At 42.0% G+C, this 21058-nt stretch overlaps 1 protein-coding gene across 4 annotated transcripts in view; it reads right to left on the reverse strand.

Moving 5' to 3' along the window:
- The window catches only part of LOC132396773 (receptor-type tyrosine-protein phosphatase delta), a 635525-nt gene that overhangs the window by 8296 nt on the left and 606171 nt on the right, over positions 1 to 21058 (reverse strand). For all 4 annotated transcript variants that reach the window (XM_059974654.1, XM_059974652.1, XM_059974656.1 and 1 more), the window contains 2 exons: positions 17945 to 18099; positions 5298 to 5433 (listed from right to left, as the gene is read on the reverse strand). In XM_059974654.1, the coding sequence (XP_059830637.1) occupies positions 5298 to 5433; positions 17945 to 18099 (291 nt within the window). The remainder of the gene's footprint in view (positions 1 to 5297; positions 5434 to 17944; positions 18100 to 21058) is intronic.

The raw sequence follows: 21058 nt of genomic DNA on the forward strand, positions 1-21058 counted from the left end.
CAGAATATAGCACATGATGCCAGAGAAAATCAGGCTGCATGCCAGTACTCAGCAATCAACAGCCATGCAGAGGAAACAGTGACCATCTCTGGCATTTAAGCTGGCCTTGCTTAGAGGGACGGAGAGGTCTGTCTCATTTTACTGGTGCTAAACATGTTTTGGTTACTTGTTGGACATGCCCGTACCATTGAAAGCCAGGCTTCACCAGAGTCAATGCAGGTAGGCACTCGCACAATGATTCACTAGATGATATCCTCCCTGTTGTAAGAATGTATATCTTTGTTATCCTTATTGTTTTGAATCATTCTTCAATTACAATATAACACTAGACCTGACAAGAATACAGAGAGTGGTGGATTCAGCCATTTCCATCACATGAAACAGTACAGTCGTGTGGTGGTTAGCACAATGCTCTACCCAGGTTCATTTTCCACTGCTGCCTGTAAGGAGTTTGTACATTCTCTCTGTGATTGTGTGGGTTTCCTCTGGGCGCTCCGGTTTCCTCCCACAGTCCAAAGACTTGCCGGCTGGTAGGCTGATTGGTCACTGTAAATTGTCCTGTGATTAGGTTAGGATTGAATTTGGGTGTCACAGCTCGAATGGCTGGAAGGACCTATTCTGCCCTATATCTCAATAAGTAAATAAATTGACTGGTACAGTTCTCCTCACTGTCACCTGTGAGAGCGTAGTGCTGAATAGTACACAGACAAAGTTAGCAAAAAACTTATGAAATACAGATTTCAAACTCTGTGAGCTGTGGACCTTGGTTCAGCATGAAAGTATACAGGAATTGCAAGCCTGAAACACCGAAAACTAAAAATATGTATTTTGCTCAATGAATTAATCATTGCAAGACTGATTCTTTTTGGAAAACAGGTATATTAACATATTAAAAACTTGCTCCATGTGCTCAGCACCGCTGATTAATAGGAATGAAACATTTCTGACACCCCAACTCTATTAACATAGGAAGCAGACGGGCAGCAAATATGTGTCAGAGAATTCACAGTGCACTTTGCAATGGATTGTCTTTGAGGGTGGCAGGTAATGTCATGGAATTGGTGCAATGGCTCCAGTTCATTCACCATCCAATCATCGGTCTTTGACTATTCCATAAATGTCGGATTTGCTTTCAATTTGTGCCTGAGGATGTGTGCTCAATGATGAACTATTGGGTGGCCAGTGGGGGTAGGGTGGTTGAATGTCATGAGGTAATCCTTACATAGACTATTTATAAACAATAACCAGGAGATAATGCCCTTGATGTTATGAGGAAGCAAAAGTCATTTCCATCTTCTACCACCAGCAAGAATCAAATATGCACAGGTTCAGACATTTGGTATTTATGCATGGCTCTGGAGCCTATGGCTACTATCTGTGCGATTATGACTGTATGCCTCCATGTCAGAAACCTGGCTGAACATACCAGAGAATTAGGAGCATTAAGATGCAATTTGTCCCCTCAAGCCAACTTTCCACCACTTCCCATTTCCTTTGACTCCCTAGAATGACTCATGGACTTAGGTCCCAAACAAATTTGGGAGAGAGAGATTCAACCTTTGTGTGAAGAAGTATTTCCCCATGTCAGGCCAAAATAGCTCACCACTCCTTCAAAGTCTATGGTCCCTGGAAGAATCTGGCATGTTTCAAACTAAGGCATACCATATAGGAGCAGAATTAGGCCAGTTGGTTTGTAAAGTCTGCTCTCTTATTCAATTGAGGCTGATTTTTAAAATCCCATTCTCCTGACTTCTCCCTGCAACCCTTAACCCCTTCACCCATCAAGAACCTATAAATCCAATGACTTGGCCTTCTCAGCCCTCTGCGGCAAATAATTCCACAGGTACATCACTCTCGGCTGAAGAAAATTTCCATCGACGTACTGTCTTCTCATACTGGTTCCGGGGTGGTAAACTAGACGCTAGACTTCAGTTGCAATCTTCTCAAGGCACTCTACAAATGCAGTATGACATCCTTGGTCCTGTACTCAAATCCTCCAACAACAGAGGGCAAGATACATATGGCTTTCTGATCTCTTGAAACACCTGCATATATGCTATCAGTGAGTTGTGCACAGGCACTTCGTCCCTTCATCTCTGACCATTTCAAAGTTTTATGTTTAGTGTTTCTAAGTAGATAACTTCCATTAGTTTGTCTATACATTCTCTGGAACCTATTTACACTTCCTTCTCAGTCACAATCCCACAGAGATTTACATCGTCAGCAAAACTAGAAATATGACATTTGGGAATATTGCATTTTGAAAAAACAGATGAGCGTAGGACTTTCACAGTGAACATTAGGCTCCTGAGGAATGCTGTAGAACAGGGAGAATCAAGGAGTACAAGAATATGGTTCCCTGAAAGTAGCATCATAGGTAGACTGGGTGCTGAAGGCTTTTAGCACATCAGTCAGGACACTGAGTATAGAAATTGTGATGTTATGTCACATTGGTGAGGCTGCATTTGGAATATTCTGTTCAGTTTTGGCCACCCTGTTACAGAAAAGATATCATTAAGCTGGAAAGAGCAGAAGTATTTAAGCAGATTTTGCCAGGGCCCGCAACATTGAATTTTAGAGAGATTGGACAGGTTGGGAATTTTTTCTTTAGAGTGGTGATCTTCCAGAGGTATTTAAAATCATGAGGTGTAGAGATGGGGTGAGCGTACTAAATCTATTCCTCAGGGGTGGAAATCAAGAACCAGAAGGCAAGAGCTTGAGGAGCAACATGTTTTTTTTTTGCACAGACGGTGGTAGGAATATGGAAAGAGTTGCCAGGGAAAGTGGTCGAGGCAGGTACATTAACAATTGGTTGTCTTAGGATTGAAAGATCTTGTGGACATTGGTATTGTAGAATACCGTAAGTCCAGTTCACTAGTTCTTTGTCCAGACCAATGATGGGGGAGCTGCATGGCCTTGGTTGTTGTGCAGAACAACCCCTCATGCTGCAGGCCTCCTGTCGCAGCTAACCAGGGAAAGAGATGCCCAAGGCAGTATGGGAGAGAGCTTGAGTCCATGCTGGGTTGGAGCCTGGCAACCTCCTGTTGGTGCTAACCTCCTGTTGGTGCTGCCCTCCAGTGCTCACTCAGTGAAAGGCAAGCTGTGATGATGACAGCTCATATGTATAGTTGGATGAAAATTAAAATGGAACATGAACTTGAATACTTAGAAGACCCTTTGACAGGTGTATGGATATGAAAGATCTAGAAGGATAAGGACAATACAGAGGCAAATGGGACTAGCTTAGAAGGGAATATTGGTCAGCACAGACCAGTTAGGCCAAAGGGCCTGTTTTCATGCTGTATGACTCTATGACATTTTGTCTCCTCTGCCAAATTTTTGCTATGTATCATGAACAAGCTTTGATCTCTGTTGCACCCATTGGTCACAATAGGTCAACCTGAGAAAGACCTGTTTATTCCTACACCTTGTCTTCTCTCTAATACCTGATTCTCAGTCTAGGCCAGTATGTTCTCTCCAATTCCACATGCTTTAAACTTTTTGACCAATTTCCTGTGTGGGACCTTATCCAAAGCCACTTGAAAATTCAACTGCACTGCATCCACTGGTGCCCACTTAGCTATTCTATTGGTCATATCTTAAGGAACAGCAAATTACACGCAGTATTTTCTTTTCATAAATCCATGCTCATCCTATTGTCTGTCTGACAGTGTACTGTTCTTATATCCTTTTGTAGATTCTGTATTCCCTCTAATTGATAGGCCAGTATTTCCCAAGATTTTTCTCTCTCGTTCCTTTGTTAAGTAGGGTCTCACATTCTCTACCCTTTAATCCACAGATATAATTCTGTAGAATTTTGCAAGATGGTAAGCTCTCAGATGAAGATGATCTAATCCTTTGGATTAATTGGCTTTTGGTTTCATTAAATCCTCAACCACTACCTTTTTTATAAATACTAATTTCTTTTATTTCCTCATTTTTGTCCTGGCTTGCCCCAGATCTCTGTTAATGAAGATTAGATCTTTTCCCCCAGGAGAAAAATAATAAATACCAGAAAACATGTTTTTAATTGTTGGAGGGGGAAATTTAAAGGTGATAAGAAGGGCAGATTTATTTATTTACTTTTACACAGAGTTGTAGGTGAGTGGAATAGGTTACTAGGCATAGTTGTGATGCGAGCAGTTTGGTGGAGTTTCAGAGGCTCCTAGATAGACGCATGAATACGAGTGGAATAGAGGGATCTGGATAATATTCAGGAAGAGCACGTTTACTATACATTGGCATGAAGATCAGCAGATCTGGGTCCGAATACCTTGCCCAATGCTACTCTGTTCTGTGTTCTACATTAGATGAGACCAGTATTAGAAAGTGCAAATAAGGAAGCATGTGTAGAAGGAAACACTTGTAAATCCAGCCAACATCAGTGAGAGGACAGATTCTGTTACTTTTTGTTACAATCTGTAGTATTGTGAACCTGGGACCAGATCCAAATTCATCTTGTTTGAAAATCTATATATAAATATGAAAGGATCACATCAGGATTTGGTTTTGCTCACCATTCATCTGAAGTGACGGGTAATGGAACTGGTTCTGCAAACTGAAATATTTTTTACTCAATGTACAATCCATTTTTCACTCTAATTTCCACTAAGATATTTTTGTGTTACTGCCCTCTCCATCTTAATTACTGACCAAATTATTTTCCAACTAAACATACTGGAATGCTATTTCTGTTACTGTCAAGGGTGCTCTTGATTTGGTTACCGGGATGTACTTGCAAGGAATGTACCTTAAGTCACCCCATATTCAAATCAATTGGCACCAACTAGATTCCTTAAAACAACAAAGGGCAATCAGCTTGCACCTTTCCATTCTGCAATGTGACATCTGCTCTCGTGTGAGACCTGACAAGTAGCTTTGGCTTCCACCATCACAGGATGAATGATACCATCAAAAACCCAAAGTACAGTTGACAGAATACACTATGGTTGAAAGCTAGTCACTTTCACCAAGCTTACTGGCCACTTACCTTATTTATGGTAAGGGCTGCCTCTTGGAAATCCAAGTCCTGCACATTGATAGCCAATAACCCAGCAGTTGTCCCATGTAATGCAACAAGATTGTCCTCAGAGCCTGCCACAGCTAATCTATAAGTTGTTGATCCTTTGCCTTAGTATATAAAAACTTTTTGTTTCAAATGATCCATCATAAAGGATTGTTACCAATCAAGCTTTAGCTGTTAACTCAGAATGGAAGCCAATTAAACAGAGAATCAATTTACTTTATGTAGATTAGAATACATTAGAGGTTAATATTTTAAAAAATAATTTGCTTACCTCTGTCTGCACCATAGCTGGCCGTTGTGTTCTAAGCATTTTGACAGTCTGAAAGATATCCACAACACCCTCGTACCTCATTCTTTCCAGTACAATACTAAGTGTTATAAAAACACCAGTCCTGCCGACGCCAGCGCTGTGTGAAGACAAAGAAGAGTTAATTAAATGACAATCAAGTGTCTGAGAGGCTGCATTGGTAACAGCTTCTCACACACTAAGCAATTATTAAATATAATACCAGACCCTCTATGTTTGAATGCTCTATTAACACAATAGGCAGTGAGGATTTTCTAAGCACCAGAGATCGTAAAGAATCTGTAAAGCATGTGGAGCGTTCAGCTTTCAAAAACATGACTGATTTATTTGACAGTGTTCACTTTTAATTGCTATAATGTAAAAGCATCTATTCAGTGTACTGCAATGATAATGGGAGGTTTTCCACATACTGAAGGCTTCAATATTGCTGTGAAGCCTGTAGAAATAAACCATGTTGTGAAAGCATATATACCAATGTGGCCTTTGTTAGCTGCATTTTGTTTTGAGTTAAATAATGCTATACTCTTTTTAGTCTTCTGATTTTATAAAATGCCCTTCTCAATCTAATAGACACAACCTAACAGTTCACACAAAATACTGGTGGAACACAGCAGGCCAGGCAGCATCTATAGGAGAAGCACTGTCCATGTTTCGGGCTGAGACCCTTCGTCAGGACTAACTGAAAGGAAAGATAGTAAGAGATTTGAAAGTGGGGGGGGGGGGGGGAATGCAAAATGATAGAAGACTGGAGGGGGTCCTCTTCCTTTTCCCACCCTGTCTCTTGCAAAAATGCTATCCCCTTCTCACAATTCCTCCGTCTCCGCCGCATCTGCTCTCAGGATGAGGCTTTTCATTCCAGGACGAAGGAGATGTCTTCCTTTTTTAAACAAAGGGGCTTCCCTTCTTCCACCATCAACTCTGCTCTCAAACGCATCTCTCCCATTTCCCGCACATCTGCCCTCACCCCATCCGCCTGCCACCCCACTCGGGATAGGGTTCTTCTTGTCCTCACCTACCACCCCACCAGCCTCCAGGTCCAACATATAATTCTCCGTAACTTCCACCACCTCCAATGGGATCCCACTACCAAGCAGATCTTTCCCTCCCCCGCTCTTTCTGCTTTCCGCAGGGATCGCTCCCTACGCAACTCCCTTGTCCACTCGTCCCCCCCATCCCTTCCCACCGATCTCCCTCCTGGCACTTATCCTTGTAAGCAGAACAAGTGCTACACCTGCCCTTACACTTACTTCCTCAGCACCATTCAGGGCCCCAGACAGTCCTTCCAGGTGAGGCGACACTTCACCTGTGAGTCGGCTGGTGTGGTGTACTGCGACCGGTGCCCCCAGTGTGGCCTTTTATATATTGGTGAGACCCGACGCAGACTGGGAGACCGTTTCGCTGAACACCTATGCTCTGTCCGCCAGAGAAAGCAGGATCTCCCAGTGGCCACACATTTTAATTCCACATCCCATTCCCATATGTCTATCCATGGCCTCCTCTAATGTCAAAATGAATCCAAACTCAGGTTGGAGGAACAACACCTTATATACCAGCTGGGTAGCCTCCAACCTGATGGCATGAACATTGACTTCTCTAACTTCCGTTAATGCCCCTCCTCCCCTTCTTACCGAATCCGACATATTTCGTTGTTTGCCTGTTCTCCATCTCCCTCTGGTGTTTCCCCCACCTTTCTTTCTCCCGAGGCCCCTCGTCCCATGATCCTTTCCCCTCTCCAGCTCTGTATCACTTTCACCAATCACCTTTCCAGCTCTTAGCTTCATCCCACGCCCTCCGGTCTTCTCCTGTCGTTTGGCATTTCCCCCTCCCCCCACTACTTTCAAATCTCTTACTATCTTTCCTTTCAGTTAGTCCTGATGAAGGGTCTCGGCCCAAAACTTTGACTGTGCTTCTCCTTATAGATGCTGCCTGGCCTGCTGTGTCCCACCAGCATCTTGTGTGTGTTGTTTGAATTTCCAGCATCTGCAGATTTCCTTGTGTTTACAATCTAATAGTTGTTTCTTCACTCAAAATGGCGGTGCGTCCAGATGCAGTGGCCACCCCGGCTCCAACCTATTGAGTAGCTGTTCGTCCTTTACATCTTTCTTATGTTTGTAAGACGCTGCTAGATATCAATAACACTGAGTACTGCAAGTCTACCTAATTAGTGAGTTGTTGGACTGTGGGTGAGCTCAGCATGTGCTTATTGTCCACCTTGTCATCGTCTGCAACAGCCACCCAGGGAGACGCAGTTGGCAGCAGTGCAGAAGGAAACAGAAACACAGGAAGTGGACTGGAATTCGTGCAAGACTAAAGGCAAACCCCTTCAGGCCAGCTCTTCCATCAATTCTGCTTTCAAATGTTCAATTGCCAGATTCCCTGTCTCTGAGATGGAATCAGTGTGAGATGAAGGACAGCTGTATGCTCTTCCTGATGGAAACATGGATCAAGGATACAACCCCTGAAGCAGCCATACTGCTAGAGGGTTTCATCTCCTTTTGGATGACAGAATTGCTGTGATCTCGGGCAGATCCACGGCGGAGGTGTATGTATCTACATTGATAAGAACTGGAGACTGAATGCATTGGTAGTGAAAACCCACTGTTCGCCTATGGTAGAGTTCATAATGGTGACGTGCACGCCCTTCTATTTTACAGAGGGAGTTCACTGCTATTGTGATTGTGCCTGGATACATTCCCCACTGTGCCAATGCTGGGGAAGAGCTGTGTAAGCTCTACGGCACCATCAACAAACCATGCATCCCAAAGGTTCTTTATGGCCCAAAGGAGATGAAACACCCTATCTGGATAGCTGCTTCAGGAGCTGGAGCTGCTTCATTAGCTGGAGATTTCAAGCATAACTTAAGAAAAGTCCTGCCTATATTCTATCAGCATGTTGACTTGCTCCCAGAGCTGAGGACACATTAGACCTGATTTATACCAACATTCCTGATGCATAAAAAGCTGCTCCCTCAGCTTGGATACTCTGACCACTTATCTGCTATGCTAATTCCTGTATACTGGCCACTTATTAAACTTGTCAAATCAATTCAAAAGGAGATAAAGACCTGGCTATAAGGAACAACCTCAGCTTTGTGGGATGGTTTTGAAAACATGGACCGGGGCATGCCCAGCAAGGAGGCTGCCTATGACCATCACATTAACATTGATAAATAAGCAAAATCTGTGACTGACAATGTAGAGATGTGCACTGAGGATGTCCCTGTTATTAAACACACCTCACACCCATGTGAGGGCAAATCAGAAGCCATGGCTGACAGCAGAGGCCTGAGCATGGCAGAGAGATGGAGATACTGCCCTCATACCAGGGAATAAGATGGGTCTCTGACCAGCCAGAGTTGTGTTTTCTCTGTGCCATCAGAAAGGGAAAACGGGATTATTCACTTAGAATATACAGCCATTTTTGTGACTCTGGAACCACAGGGAGTATGTGGCAGGGCATTCAGACCATAATGGACTGTAAGTGCACTCTGCACTGCAATGACAGTGATGCACCTCTTCCTGAAGATCTTTTATGCTCATTGATGCACGGAATGATGCGCCGGCAAGGATGATTCCCCATTCTGTCCAAAGAGCAGGCACTCTGCAGCTGATGTGAGGAAGACCCTAGCCAAGGTCAATCCGCATAAAGTGGGGGCCTGATAACATAACTGCTTAGGTGCTGAGGGACTGCGTAGCTCAGTTAACTGAGGTTCTAAGGCATATTCAACATCTCTCTGGATCACCCTCAGGCTTCAAGGTGGTCGCCATCATCCTGGTGCCCAAGAGGGTGACAGTGACCTGCCTCAACAACTACCATCAAGTACCACTGACCTAAAAAACAATTAAGTGTTTTGAGTAGCTGGTTATGGATTACGTTCAATCCCTTCTTACTGCTACATTGGACCCTTTTCTGCTTGCCTGAGTAGTCAGGGCATGAAGGGGTATGGGGAGAAGGCAGGAGATTGCGGCTGAGAGCAAAAATGGATCAGCCATGATGAAACAGCGGAGCAGATCCAATGGGCCAAATGGCCTAATTCTGCCCCTTCATACTATGGTCTAAATTGGTCCACTGATGATGCCGTAGCATTTGCACTCAACTCTGTCCTGGAAAATGGTGTCTCATATGCCAGTATGCTGTTTATTGACTTTGTCTCATTCTTCAATATGATCATCTATGATCATCCCCCAGAAGCTGATATGTAAACTGTCCTCATTGGGTCTCAACACCTCTCCTTGCAACTGGATCCTGGACTTCCTGACAGAAAGGCTGCAGTCAGTCTGTGTTGACAGAAACATTTCTAGCTCTATCACGCTGAACACCAGTACTCCCGAGGGCAGCATGTTCAGCCCGCTGCTGTTCACACTGCTAACACGTGACTGCACTGCCAGGTCCAGTTCAAACCAATTCATCAGGTTCACTGATGACACAACACTGACCTCATTAGCAATGATGACGATGAGATGGCGTACAGAGAGGAGGTAAATGGTGTTTGCACAACAACTTGAGTCTCAATGTGGACAAGACCAAAGAGACGACGGTGGACTTTAGGAAGGTGCAGCCTGGCCACTCCTTCCTGCACATACATGGCTCCTCCATGGAGAAAGCTAGGAGCGCCAAGTTTCGGGGAGTTCGCATAATGGGTGATCTCACCTGGTCCCTCAACACCAGCTTTAGGTAGAGAAATCACAACAGCATCTCCACTTCCTGAAGCTTCTCTCCTCCTATTTAAACCAATTTTTACAGGAGCACAGTGGAGAGTGCATCAACATCTGGTATAGGAATTGCAAGGTATCTGACTGCAAGTCAATCCGACAAAGGCTCATGAGAACTGCTGAGGGGTGCCTTTTCCACTGACTATATAAAAGAGCAGGGCCCTTAGCATTGTCAATAATCCCTCCCATTTGTCCATCAATACATTTGATCCCCTACCATCAGGCAACAGTTACCAAAGAATTAGGACAAGAACTGTTAGAATGGGAAACAGCTTCTTCTTCCAGTGTAAGATGTCTGAACTCCCTGCCACCACCCAGTTCTCATCATGTATGAAGCACCAGTACTGTTAAACTGTTTACTTTTTATAATGTATTGTATATGTACCTTATCATTTGTTAATTTATTTGTGGTATTATTACTTCATGTGTTATGTGTGTGAGTTATATGTACTATATCGTGCACCATGGTCGAGAGGAGCATTGCCTTGTTTAGCAGAGTACATGTGTGTGGAATGACAATAAACTCATCGTTTCACACCTTCTCTTTTAACCTTCATGCTTTTATTCTTAACCCACGTATTCCATCAATGACAGAATGATGTATTTAAAAAGGTAATTTAATAGGATAAAGATAATATGAGGAAAATAATCTGCCCAGTTATTAATTTACCAAATCTGTCAATTGTTTCTGTTGAGGTGAATGTAAAGAGCTAATGCCCTTTGTGTTTATGATGAGGAGGGTTCTGTTGGGATGAAAGATGGAGAGACAAGCTGCTAAAAGTAGAAACGGGAACAGGAGCAAATACAATTGGGAGATGATGGGGAATAATTTTGAAACCTCAGAGATCTCAAAAAGTACATTTGAGAGGAATTTGAAGTCTACAGAATGAAACATGAAATGAGAGAGCTTTACAGATGGGAGATGCAGAAATTCTGTTTGAAGGGAGATAGGGAGATACTGAGAAAAAGGATGTCATCAGACGATGGTGAAGGAACAGAGCTTTCCACTTAATTTAATTAAGTCAATTTGAGGTAGATGTTTGTTTTTTGCGCTCACAGAAGATAAAGAAAAACAGAACATAGGGAGTAATTTTTAATCTGCTTCATGCAATGGGAACTTGGTGACAATATCCTGATATTCTTCTCAGTCTCAGTCGCTGTCATGATTGTAAGGAACTGAAGTGGCTCTGATGATGGACTATCCACAGTGCCCTTACAACCCTCGGAAGCAGCCTGCAGCGAATTTCCAGTCAGGATCAGTAAAGTTTCCTAAATACCCTGATATGCAAGTTGGGCATTTAGTCCTCAGAACATGCCAACTAAATACCAATGCACTGAGCTCCCTTCCAGCGACCCAAATATTTCAAAGGTTGCAATAAATATCTTCCAAAAATTGAAACAATATTTTAAAGCACTGATGAACTGCAGTTCAACTAAATAATTCCCATACAAAAATATATTTATAAATTCTGGAAATACTCAACAATCAGTGGGGAGAGAAATATTTCACGTCAAAAGCCTTTCATGGACCAAACACATCATGTCTATTTCTCTCACCATAGATGCTGCCTAGTGTGGGCTTTCAACATTTTTTGCTTTTATTTCAGATTTCCAGCTGCAGCAAAATTTTGCTTTGGGAATAAATGCATAAAGTCTTGATTTGAATTGTTTTTAAAAAATGAGGTAATTGTAATTTGTCCTGTGATTAGCCCAGGATTAAAGTCAGGGGATTGCTGGGCTGTGTGGCTTGAAAGGCCGGGAAGGGCCCATTCCACACAGTGTGTTGATAAATAAATAATAAAGTTGTCAGTGTGATTAATGACCTGAAGGAGGGGGCAAAATGCAAAGTTTCCAGATTTGCTGATGATACAAAGATGGGTGAAAAGCCATGTTTTGATAAGAACATTGTGATCCTGTAATGGAATAGAGACAGGTTGAGAGATTGGATGCAAACTTGGCAAAAGAGAGTTTAATGTGGATTAAGCATTTCAGAAAGTGGAATCAAAAGGTCATTATCTAAGTGGAGACTGAAAATGACTGAAGTTCAGAGGGATCAAGGTGTTCAAGTACATGAATTACAAAAGGTTAGCAGGTACGTCCAACAACTAGTTAAGAAGGCAAATTGCATCTTGGGCTTTTATTTCAAATAAGTTGTAGTTTAAGAATTTGTGGGTACCATGCCTAGTGCAACGTGGAATGTGTGGGGTATCCCCGGGTGCTCTGGTTTCGCCACAGTCAAAAGATATACTTGGTAGGTTAAATGGTCATTGTGAATTGTCCCGTGATTAGATTAGGGTTAATCGAGATTGTGAGGTTGCAATGCCGGCATAGTGCGAAGGGCCAGAAGGGTCTAAACCAGACTATATCATTTACTAAATACTAAAAAGGAGGATTAGTTACCATTGTGCAAAAGACAGCAAACTGTGAGAATAAACAAACAATAAATATCAAGATCACAAGATGAAGAGCCCTTGAAAGTGAGTTCATAGGTTATGGGAACAGTTTGGTGATAGGGCAAATGAAGTTGAGTGAAGTTATTCCCATTGGTTCAAGAGCCTGATGGTTGAGGGGTAATAACTCTTCCTGAATCTGGTGGTGTGAGTCCCGAGGCTCCTGTACTTTCTTCCTGATGGCAGCAGTGAGGCCTGGGTAGTAGGGATCCCTTATGATGGATGTTACTTTCCTGTGACAACATTTTGTCTACATGTGCTCAATGGTAGGGAGGGCTTTACCCATGATGAACTGCAGTACACGGACATTTCCTTGCTCAGAGAGAAATGAATCTCTGCAATTCCTTGCCCCAAGTGTGGGTGAAGGCCAGATCATAAGATATATTTAATATATCTGCAAATTAAGAGATCGTGGGGTTATAGGGAACTGTAGTTGAGGGTGGTAGAGTTTGCCTGTGATTGTACTGAATGATGGAGCAGGTTTGAGTGTCTATTACTGATTGTCTATTACTGCCCCTATTTTCTTGTGTTCTAGCAACATCACACCCCTCTCTCCACCAACTGGATTCTGGCTTCTTTATTCCAAATTGATGAAATAATATTTTTTACCAGAACAGAAGATTCTCTACTATCTGTTCAGAATTTCAAAGAACCCATTGTGGATTGAAAGTCTTTGAGTTGCAATGGTAAAGGTTCCATTGGTATAACGGTTGTTTGAACAGCGGCCAATTAAAGATCAGGAGCGGGAGAAGAGGTGGGTCATAGCGACCAGCAAATGTGCATTAAAAAACAACGTTTCAAGGGAGTTTTGGTGTTTGAACAATGGCCAATCAGAGAGCAGGATTCATTAGCAAGGGCAAATAAAAATAAGGCAGGGGGCAAGTGGAGTGGCTATTGTTGGAGTGAACACTGTTAGAGTGGGGATTTGAGGCTTCAGGTAGATTTTTTTCCAGTTTATTTTTTGTTTCCTCTTCATAATAGAGCATTAGGAATACCAGGCAGGATAGTTGAATGCTCCTCTTGAGAGATGTGGGAAGGCAGGGAGACTTCCAGTATCCCTGATGACTTCACTTGCAAGTGCATCCAGCCGCAGCTTCTAACAATCTGCTTAAAGGAATTGGAGCTGGAACTGGATGAACTCCAGATCATTCTATAGGCTGAATGGTGATAGGCCGGACATATAGAGAGGAAGTTACACCCTAGGAACTGGGTTACAGTCAGGAGGGTGAAAGGGGTTAGGCAGCCAGTGCAGAGTACCCCTGTGGCCATCCATATCAACAAAGCGAATACAACTTTGGAGTGAATGATCTAGCAGAGGAAAATCAGAGCATTTGGGTTTTTGGTACTAAGTCTGGCTCCGTAGCTCAAAAGGAAAATGGGAAGAAGTGGGGAGATATGGTGATTGGGGATTCATAGCTGGGGAAACAGAAGGGAGGTTTTGTAGATGAGCACAAGGTTCCCAGATGGTATGTTGCCTCCCAAGTGCCAGGGATTGGGATATCTCAGATTATGTCCTCAGGATTCTTTAAGTGGGAGGGTAAACAGCCAGAGGTCGTGGTACATATAGGTACTGAAGACATAGGTAGGAAGAGGGACGGGGATCTGCAAAATGAGTTCAGAGAGTTTGGTGCTATGTTAAAGGACAGGACCTCCAGGGATGTGATCTCTGGATTGCAACCCATGCCATGTGCTAATAAGGCCAGAAATAGGAAGATCATATAGTTTAACACATGGCTAAGGAATTGGTGTAAAAGGCAGAGCTTCAAATTTTTGGATCATTGAGCTGTCTTACAAGGAAGGTAGGACCTGTACAGAAAAAATGGTTTGCACCTACACTGGAGGGGTACTAATATTCTGGGATGCGTCTATTTGAATGCAAGAAGTATTGTGGGAAAGGAAGATGAGCTCAGTGCATGGATTAACACGTGGAATTATGATATTGCAGCTATTAGTGAAACCTGATTGCAGGAGGGATCAAAAGGGGATGGGTGGTGTTACTACTCAGGGAAAATGTCACAGCAGTGCTCATTTAGGACAGACTGGAGAACTCATCTAATAAAAATTTACAGATGGAACTGAGGAATAAGTATGTTTTAACCATGTTAATGGGCTACATTATAGACTACCCAACATTCCACAGGATTTAGAGGAACAAATTTGTAGAGAGATCACAGACTGTTGCAAGAAACGTGACTGTGATAGTAGGTGATTTTAACTTTCCACATACTGACTGGGACTCCCATAATGTAAAAGGACCAGATTGACAAAGAAGCTTGATTAGGGGAATACCTGGTGTCTTGTGATGATAATGCCATTAATTTCAGGGTGAATATGGTAAAGGATAAGTCTGGTCCTCAGGTAGAGATTCTAAATTGGAGTAAGGCCAACTTTGATGGTGTTAGAAAGGATCTGGCATCTGTGGATTGGGACAGGCTGCTTTCTGGCAAACATGTTCTTGGTATGTGGGAGGCCTTCAAAGTGAAATTTTGAGAGTACAAAGCTTGTCAGAATAAAAGACAAGGATAACAGTTTTAGGGAACCTTGGCTTTTGAGAGATATTGAGGCCCTGGTTAAAAAAAGAGGAGATGCATAAGTGCAGGCAGGTAGGAACAAATGAGGTACTTGAGGAGGAAGATATCCTGACGTCTAAAAGGCCGCCTGAGGTTGCTCTAGCAGACAAGGTGAAAGTGAATTCTAAGGAGTTCTACAGATATGTTAAAAGCAAAAGGATTGCAAGAGACAAATTTGGACCTTTGTTAGATCAGAATGGTAATCAACGCATGGAGTCAAAAGAGATGGGGAAGATCTTAAATGGGTTTTTTGCATCTGCATTTACTCGGGTGACAGACACAGAGTCTATAGAAGTGAGGCAAAGCAGCAGTGAGGTCATGGACCTATACAGATTACAGAGGAGGAGGGTGGACAAATCCCTAGTGCCTTACAAGGTATTCCCTTGGGCACTGTGGGAGGCAAATGTAGAAATTACAGAGACATTTAAATCATCAGCGGCAGATGAGGTACCTGAGGATTGGAGGATAGCCAATGTTTTTCCATTGTTTAAGAAAGGCTCTAGGAATAAACCAAGAAATTATCGGCTGGTGAGCCTGACATTAGTAGTGGAAAACTTATTGGATGGGATTCTAAGGCACTGTATATGTGAGTATTTGGATAGACGGGGAATGATTAAGGATAGTTAGCATGGCTTTATGCATGGTAGGTCAAACCAGTCTTATAGAGTTTTCGAGGAATATACCAAGAAAGCTGATGAAGGCAAGGCAGTGGATGTTGTCTACATGGACTTTAGTGAGGGATTTAACAAGGTCCCACGTGTGAGGTTGGTCAAGAACATTCAGTCACTTGGCATTCAAGATGAGGTAGAAATTGGATTAGATATTGGCCTTGAGGGAGAAGCCAGAGAGCGATAATAGATGGTTGCCTCTCTGACTGGAGGTCCTGACTAGTGAGGTGCTGCAGGGGTCAGTGCTGGGTCTGTTGTTGCTCGTCATCTATATCAATGATCTGGATGACAATATGGTTAACTGGATCAGCAAATTTACAGATAACACCAAGATTGTGGATGTTGTGGGCAGTGAGGAAGACCATCAAAGCTTGCAGCAGGATCCAGACCAGCTGGAAAAATGGACCGAAAAATGGCAGATGAAATTTATTGCAGACAGCTGAGGTGTTGCACTTCGGGAAGATAAACCAGGGTAGGTCTTACACAGTGAATGGTAGGGCACTGAGGAGTGCAGTAGAACAAAGGGATCTGGGAATACAGGTCCATAAACGAGACCTGGGTGTCATTGTACACCAGTCATTGAAAGTGAGCATGCAGGTACAGCAGGTGGTGAAAAAGGCAAATGGTATGTTGGCATTCATAGTAAGAGGATTCAAGTACAGGAGCAGGGAGGTTCTATTGCAGTTGTACAAGGCCTTGGTGAGACCACACCTAGAGTACTGTTGCGCAGTTTTGGTCCCCTAATCTGAGGAAAGACATTCTTGCCATAGAGGGAGTACAAAGAAGGTTGATTCCTGGGATAGTAGGACTTTCATAGGAAGAAAGACTGGATTGACTAGGCTTATACTCGCTGGAATTTAGAAGATTGAGGAGGCACCTTATTGAAACGTATAAAATTCTAAAGGGGTTGGACAGGCTAGATGCAGGGAGATTGTTTCCGATATTGGGGAAGTCCAGAACGAGTGGTCACAGTTTAAGGATAAAGGGGAAGCCTTTAAGGACTGAGATGAGGAAAAACTTCTTCACACAGAGAGTGGTGAATCTGTGGAATTCTCTGCCACAGGAAACAGTTGAGGCCAGTTCATTGGCTATATTTAAGAGGGAGCTAGATATGGCCCTTGTGGCTAAAAGGATCGGGGGTATGGAGAGAAAGCAGGTACAGGGTTCAGAGTTGGATGATCAACCATGATCATACTGAATGGCGGTGCAGGCTCAAAGGGCTGAATGGCCTACTCCTGCACCTATTTTCTATGTTAATTCATTGAAGGTGGCATCATAGGTAGATAGGGTTGTAATGAAGGCTTTTGTTACATTGGCCTTCATAGATCAGAGTACTCAGTACTGGAGTTGGGATGTTATGTTGAAGTTGTACAAGACACTGGTGAGGCCTAATTTGGAGATTGTGTGCAGTTTTGGTCACCTTCCTACAGGAAGGATGTAAATAAGATTGAAAGAATACGGAGAAACTTTACAAAGATGTTGCTGGACTGGAGGACCTGAATTATAAGGAGAGATTTAATAGGTTAGAAATTCATTCCCTCGAAAGTAGAAGATTGAGCAGAGATCTGATAGGCATATACAAAATTACGAGTGGCTTAGATAGGGTAAATGCAAACAGGCGTTTTTCCCCACCGAGGTCGGATGGGACTTACAACTAGAGTCATATGTTATGGGTGAAAAGTGAAAAGTTGAAGGGGAACATGAGGGGAAACTTCTTTACACAGAGGGTTATGAGAGCATGGAACGAGTTCAATTTCAATGTTTAAAAGAAGTTTGGATAGTTACATGGATGGGAGGGGTATATGGAGTTCTATGCTCTGGGTGCAGGTTGGTGGGATTAGGTAGTTTAAATGGTTTGGTATGGATTAAATGGGCTGAAAGGCCTGTTTGTGCGCTGTTGTGTATTTCTGACTCTATAAACATTGCTTTCCAGAGCTCATAGATCATGAGATACCACATTTAACTCCTTAAGGAATTTTTGAACCCATGACATCCCATGTCCAGGAAAGATTCCTTAATATTTATATTCAAAAGATACAAGGTGCAGCAAACTTTCAGGACATTTTATGATTTGTGTTGCATGACACCAAGCTAACTTTACAGTGCATAATTACATACTATGTGATTGGACAGAAAGGTCGTTACCCTTTAACTTTAGCTGCATTCTTGGTTCAGCTGATCAAGGTAAGGTGCACTGAAAAGATTACTCACCTACAGTGAACACTGATGGGTCCATCCTGACCAAACTGCTCTTTTGTCTTGTGTACTTGGCCAATGAAATCAATGAACCCTTCTCCAGACTTTGGCACTCCTTGTTCTGGCCAGTCAGTGAATTGGAATTGCCTTACTGTGCGTGACTGGCCATCCTGTTTCATCCAATAGAAAAGAAACACAATATGGTTGGATATAAACCAAAATAGAGATCAAAAGTGAAAACAGTATTACCATCATTTTCTGTTTTTTTAAGAAATCTAAATTTCCAGACAACACAATAGTCAGAAATACTTGTATAACTTCATGCTCTGGAAGATCAAGTAACTTAAAAGACCAATTAACTTGATATGACAATTTGAAATCGTGCACTGCTGTTTTTGATATTATGCATTCTTTAAATTCAGAATAATCAGAATCAGGTTTATTATCACTGGCATGTAACATGAAATTTGTTAACTTAGCAGCAACAGTTCAATCCAATACATAGTATAGAAGAGAAAAAAAAATAATAAGCAAATTGATTGCAGTATACGTATACTGAATAGATTGTATTATAAAAATCATGTAAAAAACATAAATATTGTATATTAAAGAAGTGAGGTGGTGTCCAGGATTGAATGTCAATTTAGAAATCAGATGGCAGAGGGGAAGAAGTTGTACCTGAATCACTCAGGTTGTAACTTCAGGCTTCTGTACCTCCTGTAACAGTTAGAAAATGGCATGCTTTGGGTGCTGGAGGACCTTAATAGTGGACACTGCCTTCCTGAGACATTGCTCCCTGAAGATGTCCTGGGTACTTCATAGTCTAGTACCCAAGATGGAGCTGACTAGATATACAACCTTCTGCAGCTTCTTTCGGTCCTGTGCAGTAGCCCTTCCATACCAGACAGTGATGCAGCCTGTCAGAATGCTCTCCATGGTACAACAACATATTTTGAGTGTATTTGTTGACAGCTAGATCTCTTCACACTCATAATAAGTTTAGTCACTGTCTTGCCTTCTTTATAACTACATCGATATGTTGGGACCAGGTTAGATCCTCAGAGATCTTGACACCGAGGAACTTGAAACTGCTCACTCTCTCCACTTCTGATCCCTCTATGAGGATTGGTATGTGTTCCTTCGTCTTACCCTTCCTGAAGTCCACAATCAGCTCTTTTGCCTTACTGATGTTGAGTGCCAGGTTGTTGCTGCGGCACCACTCCACTAGTTGGCATATCTCACTCCTGTATGCACTCTTGTCACCGCTTAAGATTCTACCAACAATGGTTGTATCTTCAGCAAATTTATAGATGGTATTTGAGCTGTACCTATCCACACAGTCATGTGTATACAGGTGTCCCCTGCTTTACTAAAGTTCGCTTTACGCCACTTCGCTTTTATGAAAGACTTACAATAGTACCTGTTTTTGCTAACCAAAAGAAATCTGAAGAGAATTTTCACTTTTACGAAAAAAGGTGCCTGCTTTAAACTTGTGTTTACCCTGAGAAAGACTACCATGACTGTGAAGCCTTGCACGGGCAGGTGTGTGAGCATATGTGTACATGCCGATTCTTTTTCTACAAATCGGTTTTGGCTAAATCTTCCCGATTTTGGTAAGTGAAACTACACTGTACATACATTATTTCTACTTTATATAGGCTGTGTATTTATCATAGCATTCCTGCTTTTACTATATGTTACTGTTATGCTAGGTTTTATGTGCTATTTGGTATGATTTGGTAGGTTATTTTTTGGGCCTGGGAACACTCAAAAAGTTTTCCCATATAAATTAATGGTAATTGCTTCTGTGCTTTACGACATTTCGGCTTATGAGAGGTTTCATAGGACGGCTCTACTTTCGGATAGTGGGGGAAACCTGTATAGAGAGTAGAGCGGTGGGCTAAGCACATACCCCTGAGGTGCGCCAATGTTGATCATCAGCGAGGAGGATATGTTATCTTCAATACGCACAGACTGTGGTCTTCTGGTTAGGAAGTCAAGGTTCCAATTGCAGGGGGAGGTACAAAAGCCCAGGTTCTGCAACTTCTGAATCAGGATTGTGGGAATGGTGTTAAATGCTGAGCTATAGTCGATAAACAGCATCCTGGCATAGGTGTTTGTGTTGCAATAACTATTATTTTTAACTTCTCAAACACTGGTTCAGTATTGTATTTCTTTTAAAATTGCTTGGAACTTTGGAAAGAGAAAACAGATAATGTTGCAGTTTTGATAATAAGCAACTACAACAAAAGTAAAGTTTAACGTAAGTGCTATTCTGATAAATATTGGGGCACCATATTTGTAAAACAATTTGCAATATTTATCTCATCAGGAATGTCTGGAGGAAATTAATATTTAAAAACTAAATCTACATGTTTACATATTTTAAGCTGATAATGATAACATAAAATTCATTCAATTCCTTCTAAACCAGTCTTTTGGGACAATGGAGTTGACTAATTAAAGTAGAAACTATAATAGTGATTAACAAAGCATAGGATAGTAGACATCCTTTGACTTTCAATGTTGTGCTAACCTTTTAAACTACTGAGATGAATCTAACCACTCCTACAGAGGGAATGGTATTTGGATGGGTTTATATTTTTCTTTTAAAGGTATAAAGATGATAAATCTGCATATGAGCCAGACACCTACAAAGAATCCTGCATGCTTTTCAATATACTTCGGTTTATTATAGTTATTACTGCCATTTGTTACATAAAACCCTGTTTCCAAATCCAGTTGAGTCTAACTAATGCAGGAGCAGTGATCAATATCCAAACAAATTCAATCTTCTAGTCTATTCACAACTTTCTAAGACAATAAACCACTAATTCATTTGAGGTTTCTCATTACAGCTTCTATGATATTTGTTTAACTGGCCTACCTTTAATACCTAATGCACAATCCCTCTAATTGTAACTTGTTCAAAATATCAGAGAAGCTAGCTAGTTTGTTAAATAATGTATAGGATGTCAGGCAGCCTTTGAATTCAATTTTTTTTGCCCTTTATCTGCAAAGTAAATTTGGAGCATCTTTATTTCTTGGGAATTGTTCCATTCTGCTTCAAATCAACTGTTATTAACCTTCTCCTCAAAAGCCACGTGCTGAGAACATTGTCTTTATAAA

This window comes from Hypanus sabinus, chromosome 7 (genome assembly GCF_030144855.1).
Source record: "Hypanus sabinus isolate sHypSab1 chromosome 7, sHypSab1.hap1, whole genome shotgun sequence".
NCBI lineage: Eukaryota > Metazoa > Chordata > Chondrichthyes > Myliobatiformes > Dasyatidae > Hypanus > Hypanus sabinus.